Here is a 12,931-nt window from a genome sequence, read left to right as displayed (position 1 = left end):
CATTTAAGCGTGCCGTACGCGTTTGGTTCCAGCAGTGCTGCCACTCCGTGTGCTTGCAATTAAAACAAGATGGTTAAAAAAAAAAAGAAAGGAAAAGACAAAAGTCAGGCAGGAAGGAGGGCAGCTAAATCTATCTGCTGCCCTCTTGTGGAAACATGCTGTAACTCCTCTTCCTGCAGTGATTGACATGGCCTCTTTTAGTAAATCTCATTTCTGTATGAGGAGTAACTAAGCCAATTTATTGATTGTCATCAAGCAACAAAATAATTGGCAAATTCATGTTTGTTGTAATTAGGTAAAGCATTTTTCAACATTGTTCTTCTGCATATGAGAACAATAAATGGCTTCCGTCTTCACGGTTCACCGCAACACATCCTGTTTTGATGCCTTTGGCGTCTCAGAGGACGTGCGATGGGGCAAGTACGGTGGTCCAAGAGCTCATTAGACGTCGGAGCAAATAAATCCTCGCAGGGATTGAGCAGGCGTGCCAGGCCCACACAAAAAAAAAAAAACAACAACAACAACAGTCGGCTGTCGGAAAGCTCAATGTCGTCGCCTAATGAGGCTTTCTTTATGAGCCGTCGTAGCTTGCTGAGGAGGTGCGTCAAATCAAATGCGCCGCACGCCGGATAAAACCGCAGACCCTCGAGGCGAAAAGTGACTTTATCTTTGTGACACTCTCAGGCTGGAACGTATTCTGGTCCGAGACGCAGCGGGAAGCCGTGATGTGCGCAGCGAGCGATTGTTCGGCAGATAGTCGCCGCAGCGTGAAGGCTTTATGCATGCTCATCCATAAGGTATCGCGGCATAGTAGTAGCGGTTATATTTAGATGCAATTCAGGCCTGAATGATTATCACGTAGTGTTTTTTTGTTTTTTTTCTCACCGATCGTTGTGGTCGACAATCGTAAATGTTAAACCCGTCCAGTATTTACGATTGTAAATCCTTGTGCTCAACATCGAGTTGGGACGAGCCACAAGCTACATAACTGTGACATGAAACTGAACGTTGGCCAATCAGGAAGCCACCGGAAGCTCGTACTGCTGTCGGACACAACTGGTGGTCCCTCACCATAATAAAACATGACAAGAAGAGTTTCCAATTGCAGTGTAGTAACCACATAAGCTAACATTTAGCCTAGCTTCTGCCATCGCTTTGTCTTTGTATATTCCAGCATTCCAGCACCATGCAGAGGCAGACAGATACCTGGATCGCTGGCGCAAACTTAAAGTGAAGTCTAAGGTCCACAGACAGCCAGTACAGGGAGGCCAGAATAGGAGTTATGTGCTCCCTTTTTCGGGTTCCAGTTAAGTGGTGAGCGTTTCGAAGTGCTGCTAAGAAAAAGAATTGTTTTCCCTCTTTTTTCTTGCATCATCATATGTGCGTCTCTCACATTTTAGAAATGGGTTCAGATGATACAAATTGGTACGTGTGAACGCGGCTTTGGATTTAATCGGCAAAAGACAAAAGCGCTCAAACTTCCTAAACGCGACGCGTCTTGGTTTTGTGCGCCTTTAGGGAAATCCCGCATCCGGATAAACTCTTCCTCTTTTGCTCTCGCCATCGTTACGAGCGGAAATCCTCATGATGCCAATTAAATCTCTGCATCAACACGCGCCCGCCCGCCTGTTCGTGGTCACCGGGGTCTTTTCCCACAACGGCGCTTCCCGCTCTGTCATCATCTCCACTGACCTGGATCGCCGGCCCACGCCTCCACCTCGCTAAATATTTGAATGCTGACGGATGCGAGGGGAGGGGTGGGGGGGGCACGCTCATGGATACAGTGTAGCAGGTGTAGCTTTCAATAACCTCGTGGCCACGGATTTTGAATGGAAGTTTAACACATCCTTGACTAGCAAGACGTTACTTTACAACTTCCTACACGCACGCACATCATTAGCCGCTGTGTTGTTGTTGTTGTGTGTGTGAAACTGTTTGTGTCTACATGAAAGCAAGTGGGTGAACACTCCGCCTGGATTTTCGTTTCTTTTGGCACCAAATGAAAGTCTAAAAAGTAGGATATGTTCCTGTTTTGCATATGTTGCCCCTGTTTGTGTGTGTATTCGTGTGTGTGTGTGTGTGTGTGTGTGTGTGTGTGTGTGGAGAGGAGGGTGCAGCTGCCGCGCTCGGTGGGCTCAGGCGACTGTGAAATGTGTTCTCAAACAGTTAATTTCACAGCCCGGATGGAAATGCAGGACGTTGGCTTACGCGGCATCAGTCGAGGTCACGCCGTCCCGCGCTATTAGCGCCGTTACCGTGGTCACCGCTAGCGTGACGCAAAAAAAGAGATTCCCGCCATCTGTTTGCTGCCAATTTGAATTGGCACTGGGACTGAGCCCTGCTTCGAATAGCAAAAAAAAACCAAGTGATTTTATTTATTTATTTTATTTTTTGCCTCCCCCCCAAGAAATGTTTAGAATTGCCTATATTGACTGTTAAAATTCATTTCAAATTCATCTTACAAAATGACCCTTAAGAACCAAATACATGATTTGATTTTAAAAAAATGCACCAGAAGTGTACAAGCACATGCGGCAAAGACTCTCCCTAACTTCCACTAACAACCCAGGCTAAACTTAGCTCCTCCACTGCATACAAAGCTTGGTCTCTTAGTTGAGATGCATTACTTCAACATACTTCCTTGACACCAATTACAGTGCTACTTTTCCATTGAGGCAGTGCTTTGGCGACACCTTATGGCAACCTAGGGCGTTTTAGATGGAGTACACAAACCACATGTAGGTGAGTTTTTCAGCCAATAGCTGGTTTTAGGTTTCACGGAAAGAAACGTGAATTGTCCTCAGTGTTGCCAACTTTGCAACTTTTTCTCACCCTTCTATTTTTCTCAAAAGCAACAGGCTACAAATCTAGCCACTTTTTGCGGTGTTCGCGGACTCCTGACTGAGACTCCTTTTAAGAGCACGGGACGTTCACCGCTCTGCTTCCAGACCGCGAACGAATGTCGCGCACGCAAAGCCAGAACTGGCTAATTCAAGGCGTGTAGCTGCCAAGTCATGGGTGGAGAATCTCGGCGTGGCGGCGCTATTATGTACAATTGCCAACGTATGACGTAACATTTCAGAACAGCTCGCTCACAGATTTTCAAAGATATGTAGATGGTATAAGATTTACTTGACATTGATTTTCACACACGTTGGGTGGCCAGGCACGCCAGGGACGCAACTATTTGTATAAAAGCAATTAAAAAGCCAATTTTCCATTATATGGCCCTTTAAGACAGCTCTTGTATTGGATGTCATTAGATTGCGCAGGTGCCCAGACATTACGACACATTTGTGCACTTCCCCTCATGAATTTACCGCTAAAGGTTGCATTGCCAGCGGGCCAATTTGCACTGGAACACGTCATTTCCTGCTAAACGCCGATCTGCCTTGTAACCTCTCTCAGTAGTTGTCAGTATTTTCTCCTCAAAAGTGCACAAGCTTGCAAAAAAAGACCAAGCTTGACCGAGCATATGCGCGCTGTTTAATATTGAACCAACAGTTCTTAAGTGAGCCGCGGCTCCACGATCCCTTGGTGGGCCACGTTCCTGTGCCGCCGCCTCGCCGTGCTGCAATTTGGCACCCTTTCAGGGGTTACTTTCGTCAGACCATCTGCCCCTTTTGAAAAGTGTCTGCTTCACACGCTTCCAAGTCGTTTCTCACACTCGGGAGCAGGATTAATTAGCTGCAGAGAAAGAAAAAAGACAGCAAGGAGCAAAACAGTCTTTTCTCGTGTATGAGTATTACAACCCCAATTCCGATGAAGTTGGGACGTTGTGTTAAACATAAATAAAAACAGAATGACTTGCAAATCATGTTCAACCTATATTTAATGGAATACACTACAAAGAGGTGGCACGGTGGGAGACTGGTTAGCGTGTCTGCCTCACAGTTCTGAGGACCGAGGTTCGATTCCCGGCCCCGCCTGTGTGGAGTTTGCATGTTCTCCCCGTGCTTGCGTGGGTTTTCTCCGGGCACTCCGGTTTCCTCCCACATCCCAAAAACATGCATGGTAGGTTGATTGAAGACTCTAAATTGCCCGTAGGTGTGAATGTGTGTGCGAATGGTTGTTTGTTTGTATGTGCCCTGCGATTGGCTGGCAACCAGTTCAGGGTGTACCCCACCTCCTGCCCAATGATAGCCGGGATAGGCTCCAGCACGCCCGCGACCCTAGTGAGGAGAAGCGGCTCAGAAAATGAATGGATGGATGGATGGACACTAGAAAGACAAGATATTTAATGTTCAAACAGATCAACTTTATTGTTTTTAGCCCCATACCATCACAGAGGCTGGCTTTTGAACTTTGCGTCCATAGCAGTCCGGATGGTTCTTTTCCTCTTTGGCCCGGAGGACACGACGTCCACAATTTCCTTAACAATTTGAAATGTGGACTCGTCGGACCACAGAACACTTTTCCACATTGCATCAGTCCATCTTAGATGAGCTCGGCCCCAGAGAAGCCGGCGGCGTTTCTGGGTGTTGTTGATGAATGGCTTTTGCTTTGCATAGTCAAGTTTCAAGTTGCACTTACGGATGTAACGCCGAATTGTATTGACTGACATTGGTTTTGTGAAGTGTTCCTGAGCCCATGTGGTGATATCCTTTACACATTGATGTCGGTTTTTGATGCAGTGCCGGCTGAGGGATCGAAGGTCGCGGGGATTCAATGTGGATTTTCGGCCTTGCCGCTTACGTGCAGCGATTTCTCCAGATTCTCTGAACCTTTTGATGATATTATGGACCGTAGATGATGAAATCCCTAAATTCCTTGCAATTGTACATTGAGGAACATTGTCCTTAAACTCTTCGACTATTTTCTCACGCACTTTTCCTTTTCCCTGACCCACCTGCTCTCCTTGGCTTTCACGTTTCACTGTCGGAATGTCATTTGGAATAGCACCACCTGTCTAATTTTTTTTTTTTCTTTTTCATCGCCTAGCATCTAGCATCTAGGCTTGGTATGATCCAAAATCAATAGTGTTCATACTTGGACGGAAACCCCTAAAGTTTCTAAGGGATTTAATTTTTAAAAAAGTTTTTTTGAAAGAGCATTAAGAAGGAAAATGGCCATCTTGTAACACAGTGTTTCCCAACGTTGACTACATATTTTACATTTGAAAAATATCACGGAACACCACCAAACAAAAATTTCACAAAAAGTACATATGCTGAAATAATGACAATCCTGTCTCAATGTATTCACTAATTTACTGACTTTGTTAAATCTGGGCCTGTTGAGTTTAACAACATTTTAATGCCACTGTCAGATACGTAGTTTAATTGTACCATCATTTTCACACCAATTAAGTTCAACTGGATGATTTCCCGCGGCGCATTCAGTGGTTGGCAATCACTCTTGTAAAAGACATGATTCAAAAATCAATTGCGCTGGAAAATCCAAAGATGAGCGAGAACATGCGTTGATTTCCAACATTTGTCAATCAATCAATAGCCAACATTCCTCCCCAAAAATAAAAATGTATATAACAGTCTCAGAAAGAAGGTGATTGGCTGTTCATGGTCCCCAAATCAAAATAATTTTAATCCCACTTTGACCACAACAAGCATCTTGTGTTCAGACAGGCGTTTATTCTGGAAGCAGGTCTCGCCACTTTAGCAGCCCGTCGGCTTCCAGATAAATCAACGGTAACCTCGGCTACCGGCCGCTTCTCATCACGTCGAGTGCGGCCCGCGCTATTTACGACCTTGGCCTTCACCTTGCCTCGCGGCGGCCGGTCGCGTGTGCGCGTAATGATTGCGATCTGGCGGGCGGCCGATGTATGAGCGCCCGATCGATCCCACTCTCGCTCGCTCTCGTTCTTATTGACCGGCCGGGCTGCCACAAGCCGCACCCGGCGTGGCGAATAAATCCTTGCGCCTCGTCACTCAAAGAGCAGGCCGGGAGTTATTACTTTCCGTCGACGACACGGACTATCTGCAAGACACTTAAGTCTGGTACGCGCATATTTATATTTAACATCGCAAGCAAATTGTATTTTCCGTCGTATAGCGAGGTCCCGCTGTATTGCCAAAAGCGTATCGCTACGCATGACGTCCGCTAACCAGAGGCTGAGCTGCACTGTGTTTGTATGCAGAGTTGACCTGAGGCAGTCACACTTCCCAACCTTTGTACGAATCAAGACAATTTTCAATACAAATCAAAATCCAGGGTGTGCCTCCTAAAAATGACTCCCTCGTTGGCTGGCATATATTTCGTTTTGTTTTCGGCATTTATTGACATAGATACAAGTCTAATGAGTTAAATTAAAGAACGTGGTGTAACATTTGCTATTTTTTAGGGTTACTTGTGCCGGGAAAAAAAAAGAAATGCATGGGTAATGAGCAGGCAAAGAGTGAGTGCATCTTTGTGTGGGTGGTACCCAAAAGCAAACTAATCACTAGGCAACCACAAGCAATAATTGGAGACCCAAATTTTCCAGGAGGCCCCCAAATGTCTCATTAAAAACTGATTAATACCATTTTATTGGATTGAAAGCATTTATTATTGTTTTAATTTGGAGTTCTCCCTCCTACCTTCTCATGCAATGGACTAATCCATCTTCTGACTTCATTCAGGAAGTAGGTAAATAAAAGGTCTCTGTTTTATTTATTTATTATTGTATCATTTGTGCACTTTGTTACAGCTGCAGTTGTTGAAAATGACTTTAGTTGAGTATCGAAAAAACAAACACGTTGGCGCTTTGCGAGGACGTTGAAGCAGAGTTATGCCAGTGAAGAAGAGAAGCTGAGAAGAGAAACAAAAAGTTCAAGGTGCTAACGAATAGCGCGTCACCAACAACCGCGAGAGCCAGACGCTCTCTCCGGTAGCAGTAGCACTGCTGGCAGTGTCAGCCGAGGAGAATTCAGTTGAGAGGAAGTGGACAGTGACACTCGTGACGCTTTTCATCACAATGATGTCAGCATGAAAGCGTTTTAAAATGCCACACTATATTAAATGTTGATTAGTGTTCTTAGCAATTACAGTGAAAGTGTTCAAACGATTCAACTTGTTCGATAGTAATCCTCAAGAAGGATTTGAAGGACTTTACAGCTCAGGAAATAGGATCATTTTCTCCAATTCACACTTTAAAGTTGATGATTAACCTAAATATTTAATATCTCGGCAGCACATGGGTGCGTACGGCCCCGTAAGTGGGTTTGCCTTGGGCCCCCAAATGACTAAATACGCCTCTGCATGTAACCGTTATATGCAATATCAATTCTCATTCAGTTAAAGACGTTAAGTCATAAAAAAGTGGTCTTTTTCTGATTCCATCGTGCGGGTGTACCTCATGTTGAAACCAACGAAGGCTAACGAGCGTGTTCCAATATGCATATATCAAGCGAGGAGACGCTTGAAGGATCAGTGGAAGTCACGCGGCCGACATTAAATAACCAGCTGACGGTGGAGAGCGTGGGAATTTACAGCGCTGGCCTAAAAGAGGCTGGATGGGACTCCTCTCGCTCTCTGGCCCCTGGTGCATTCCATCTCATCGGAGCGGCAGCACTACCCTGGCGTCGAAATGTCCAATCCTTGTTTTGTTTTGTTTTTTCTTTTTCCGCCCAAATGAAAAAGCGAGTCGGAACCCTGAGCAGCGACACGACTCCAGACGCAATAAGCTGCCGTGTTTGAACAGAGCGTGACCTAAATAAGTAAGTGCATCAAGGGAACAGATGCCGAGTGGCCAGATAGGGTTCTGTTGAAAGGGGAGCATCTCTTCCAGCGTCCTCGAAGCCTTTTATCTGGACGTAGTGATAAGTAGCCTTACTTTCAAAACACACACACACACACACACACACACACATATATCGTGGAAGCCTCTTCCACTTAATCCCAATATGTAACATCATTCATTTCTCAGTGGGAGCACATCACACAAAGTCTCTTAAGTCGATTTACTCCTGCACAAGCCAAAGCGGAGGTTATGTAACGTCTTCAACTCGAACTACTTTTCTCTTTGGGGGTGGGGGAGGGACAACAACAGTCAGTTGCCGTGGAGACAAACTCCAGACGAAACTTTCCCAGGATGTCGCTTGCAACCTCAAATTTCATGCTGTAGCCGCAATAACTTCAACAACGAAATCGGTAAATAATCAACATTTGAAAGAACGAAGGCTTTTGGCCAAATGTTGCAAGTTATTTTTAGATCAAATTCTTCATAGGAAATTGTACACAAAGATGAGCACCGCACAGGAGGAACTGCCAAAGTCCAACACAATTCGTTCCGCAACGCTTGTTGACTTTCAAGTTGTTCTAATGTCAAATTTCCAATTTTTCAATTGGAAATAATACTCATGGAAATAATACATTTTGTCACCATGGTGACACCTTTATTTCCCGTACAGGTGTCGTTTTAAGTAACATTTGAACATTCTTAACTTGCGCTTCCCATTTTCCCTCATTTGTTTGGGAGATTGTCGTGACCAGGAGAAGAACACAACTACCGTGCCGCTGCTTTTCTTCAGCTGAAAAATCTCGACAAACTTGGAAGGAATTCTGGACCGTTCGAAGAAGCACTCGGTGTTAGCGCAAAATGTTCACGCTTCTGCTAGGAAGCAAAATAAAGTGTTGAAAAGCCTACTAAATCATCTGAAATCTGGGGTTAATCAGAGACACTTTACATGGTGGCAGGTTTGTGCTGACTCCCGTTTAACACGACTTTGAATGTGATTGGTTCCTTCTTAACACGGCCACATTCCAGTTATGCGGGTGTGCACACTTGTGCAACCGCATTTTTTTCCCCCCAGCCATTTATAATTACTTCTTGAAAGGATACAAAAAGACATCTTTCAGTAGAGTTGTACAGGTTGTAGGTCACATTAAGGGTGGTCTAATTTTTTATTTTTTTTGTATCGCAAACAACTGGCATTTAGCAGGGGTGTGTAGACTTATCATAGGAACTGTATTTGTAGTTTGTATGGAGAAATGCGGCTCCAAGCATACCCTCCACTGCCCTATGATTTATTTTATTTTTTTCGGTCATTGCAAAAGAGGTCACTAGGTTTTTCGTAGATCAGTGGCATCCCTTTAAGAGGATTTTCGACATGTTGAGTGCGTTACCATATTTAGACATGCTCAGCTTCTACTTTCTTTTTTTTTCTCCCCTCCCTCGTTCCAATTTTTTTAACATGTGGAAATGAAAATGAGCCGTGCACAAGAGACACCGCTGAATCCCATTTGGATTGATTCATAACCCAAAACCCCCACTCTCACCTCGCACACGTGTTGCTCGCCCCAGACAACTGCAGCCGCCTTTGATCGAACACGAAACAACAGCACACTGACAAAGGCGCACACGCGGGATGCTTTTTCATGCCGATTTTGTTAGCACACGCTTGGGTGGGAAAAATAGAAAATGCTGATGAGCTGTTTGTGTATGTGAGTGTGTGTGTGTGTGTGTGAGGAAGCGGGGGAGGGGGGTTGTTGTTTATGCATAGTAACTGATCTCAACCCTTGTGTTTTGTTTCTTTATGTGTGTGTCTGTGTGTGTGTGTGTGTGTGTGAGGTCAGGCTGCTGTTCAGCACCTCGGATAGCAACGACACCACCTCAGCCGAGTCGCCATAATTATAAGCGGGAAGCCAAGGTTTCATCCATCTGCTTTAGGCCACCCTGACAGCCGCGAGCAGTCCAATTTCTGTCAGGGTACTCACGAGACACAACATTAGCCACACCCGCACACCACAATAATATCCTTTATTTATTTATTTTATTTTTAAATGTTTTTTTTTAGAGCCCACTAAATCAAATAGTGTCTATCTATTTCATTGTTTCTTGCTAAATGAATTTGATGTTTTCATTTTGGCTTTAAATCTGTACTGAAATCCATCCAAATTCCTTATTAACTTAATTTGGACCCTAGTTGTACAGTGGATTCACCTATTTGCCGGGTTTTATCCCTGCTTATTCAAGAATTTATTAGGTTAAAATATATAATAATAATAATTCATTTTCAATTATCCGTGGATTTCTGCTATTCGTGGTGCAACCCCCCCCCAAATAGCGGGGGTACACGGTGTATAAAAAAATAGTTGCTTACTGCTATTTTCCATGATCTCTCATTACTCATATCTAAATTCAACTTTATTTATAACGACAGCTGAAACAAAGTACTAGTAACAAATACAAATCAAACATACGATACGAAACAAATATAAAGCGTAAAAAAACACACGCAAAAAGTAAGTTAAAAACGATCAAAACAAAACACTAAAACAGGTGCAGAGACAAAGCCAAAGAATAAAAGTGTGTTTTAAGATGCACAGTGTGAGGGCTTGCCTCACGCGCAGAGCGACGCCATTCCGAAGCGTGGGACCAGCAACGAAAATAAAAAGCTCTCGCCACTCTGAGCTTCGGCTGGGACTTCGATACCTCCAGAGGCAGCTGGTCAGCTGACTTGAGGCACTGAGCATTTGGGCGGAGAAGCTCAGAGAGGTAAGGTGGCGTGAGATCATTTAAAGATGAAAATAACAAAATCAAAAGAATCTGAAAATGAACTCTCACAGGCAACCAGTGCAGAATCGGAGTTATGTGCTCCCTCTTACGTGTTCCAGTTAAGAGGTGAGCGGCAGCATTTTGAGCCAAATGGAGACGTTTGCGGTAGGGCTGGCTGACTCCAAAGTGAAGTGCGTTACAATAATCCAGTCGAGTTGCGGTAGAGGATGAGGTTTTGCAGTCTTTGCGGCCCTCGAACGGAAACCAGAACTCCAGTGTTGCCCTCGCATAAAATTAGTTTGACATCCTTGCTTACTGCAGCGCTCTGTGCATGAATGCTACAAATATTCACAGTTGTCCTTGTAAACTCTTTTTTTTTTTGTAACAGATCATTTCAAAACTTTTTTTCGCCATAAATGTGACTTGAAAAAAAAATTGAGAGGGGAAATATTTTCTTTTTCTTTTCTGTTCTTTCTTTCGTCTTCTTTTTCGTCTTCTTAGCAATGTCGTGTTTGCGCCAAACATTACGTACCCTTTTGTAATCATGGCCAAAAAGTTCAAACTTTGCTTCATCGGATCATCCCAAACCCTCTCTAAATTATTTAAAAAATGTTCTATATCCACTGTATATGTTAGTATGCTAAGGCCAATAATAGTTCGACATTCCAAATTGAATAAATAATGCATGAACGTTATCATGACAACAATGTCGTCAAGTTGGCTTTTCTTGAATGACTTCCCTTTTTTTTTTTGTAATGATATGCAATGAATATGTATCATATTCTTGTTATTGTGGTTTTGTAGCGTGGTAATATTTTGGACCACGGTCTAATTTATTTCCATGAGACTATGGCGTCCAATCTCGCGTGTACCTAATGATTTGGCCCTTCGCGTGCCTTTGAGCGTGTCGCGCGCGCGTGGCTGTGCGCGTGCGTGTGCGTGCGCGCGCGCGTGTGTGTGTGTGTGTGTGCGTGTGTGTGTGAGCGAGAATGAGACATATGCGCGCGCGGTTGGCGGGTGTGGACGCGTTTGCGCTGGGACGGTGGGATCCCGGATCGTGGATGCTGGAGCGAGCCGAGCGCGGGTCACCCGTATGGACATGACGGCGGAGAACCGGAACCAGAACCCGCGCGTCGTCGTCAACATCTCGGGTTTGCGCTTCGAGACCCAGCTGCAAACTTTCAACCAGTTCCCCGAGACGCTGCTGGGCGACCCGCGCAAGAGGATGCGCTACTTCGACCCCCTGCGCAACGAGTACTTCTTCGACCGGAACCGACCCAGCTTCGACGGCATCCTCCACTACTACCAGTCCGGCGGGCGCATCCGAAGACCCGTCGACGTGCCCGTGGACATCTTCTCCGAGGAAATTCGCTTCTATCAACTCGGCGAGGACGCCGTGGAGAAATTCCGAGAGGACGAAGGCTTCATCGGGGAGGAGGAGCGCGTGGTGCCCAAGAACCACTTCCAGAAGCAAATCTGGCTGCTCTTCGAGTACCCGGAGAGCTCGGGTCCGGCGCGGGGCATCGCCATCGTGTCCGTGCTCGTCATCCTCATCTCCATCGCCATCTTCTGCACGGAGACGCTGCCGGAGTTCCGGGACGAGCGCGACCCGCGGTGCGCGCAGCTCGCCCCCGATTCCAACGCCACCGCCGGCGGCCCCTCGTCCGCGGCGAGCCCCTTCGCGGACCCCTTCTTCGTCGTCGAGACCCTGTGCATCGTCTGGTTCTCCTTCGAGCTCCTGGTGCGCCTCTTCGCGTGCCCCAGCAAGACCTCCTTCTCCAGGAACATCATGAACGTCATCGACGTGGTGGCCATCGTCCCGTACTTCATCACGCTGGGCACCGAGCTGGCCGAGACGGAGAGCGGCGGGGGCGGCCAGCAGGCCACGTCCCTCGCCATCCTGCGGGTCATCCGCCTGGTGAGGGTCTTCCGCATCTTCAAGCTGTCGCGCCACTCCAAGGGGCTCCAGATCCTGGGCCGGACCCTCAAGGCCAGCATGCGAGAGCTGGGCTTGCTCATTTTCTTCCTCTTCATCGGGGTCATCCTCTTCTCCAGCGCGGTGTACTTCGCCGAAGCCGACGACCCCGCGTCGAGCTTCGCCAGCATCCCGGACGCCTTCTGGTGGGCGGTGGTCACCATGACGACGGTGGGCTACGGGGACATGCACCCGGTGACCGTCGGGGGCAAGATCGTGGGCTCGCTGTGCGCCATCGCCGGCGTGCTGACCATCGCGCTGCCGGTGCCCGTCATCGTGTCCAACTTCAACTACTTCTACCACCGCGAGACGGACGCCGACGAGCGGCCGCCGGGCGACGCCCCGCTAGCCGCCAGCTGCGACCCCCTGCCCGGCGGGGGGTCGTGCGACGAGCGGCCTCGTCCCAACAGCCGCAACTGCGTGAATATCACCGAGATCTTCACGGACGTCTGAAGTGCAACACTGGGACCAAAGTAGCCACATTATTATTTTTTTTTTTTTTTTTTGGGGGGGGGGGGGGA

The 12,931-nt window shown here is 46.6% G+C and overlaps 1 protein-coding gene across 1 annotated transcript in view; it reads left to right on the top strand.

The window, feature by feature from the left end:
* LOC133483198 (potassium voltage-gated channel subfamily A member 3-like) overlaps positions 1-12,931 on the top strand; it is a 26,918-nt gene extending 13,987 nt beyond the window's left edge. Inside the window, exon 2 of the mRNA XM_061784026.1 lies at positions 9,514-12,931. Coding sequence (XP_061640010.1) covers positions 11,277-12,863 — 1,587 coding nt within the window. The 5' untranslated portion in view covers positions 9,514-11,276 and the 3' untranslated portion in view covers positions 12,864-12,931. The remainder of the gene's footprint in view (positions 1-9,513) is intronic.

The sequence above is a fragment of the Phyllopteryx taeniolatus genome, chromosome 9 (genome assembly GCF_024500385.1).
Source record: "Phyllopteryx taeniolatus isolate TA_2022b chromosome 9, UOR_Ptae_1.2, whole genome shotgun sequence".
Lineage (NCBI taxonomy): Eukaryota > Metazoa > Chordata > Actinopteri > Syngnathiformes > Syngnathidae > Phyllopteryx > Phyllopteryx taeniolatus.
Note: the sequence above shows the minus strand (reverse complement) of the source record. Positions and strands in the feature narration are given on the sequence as shown.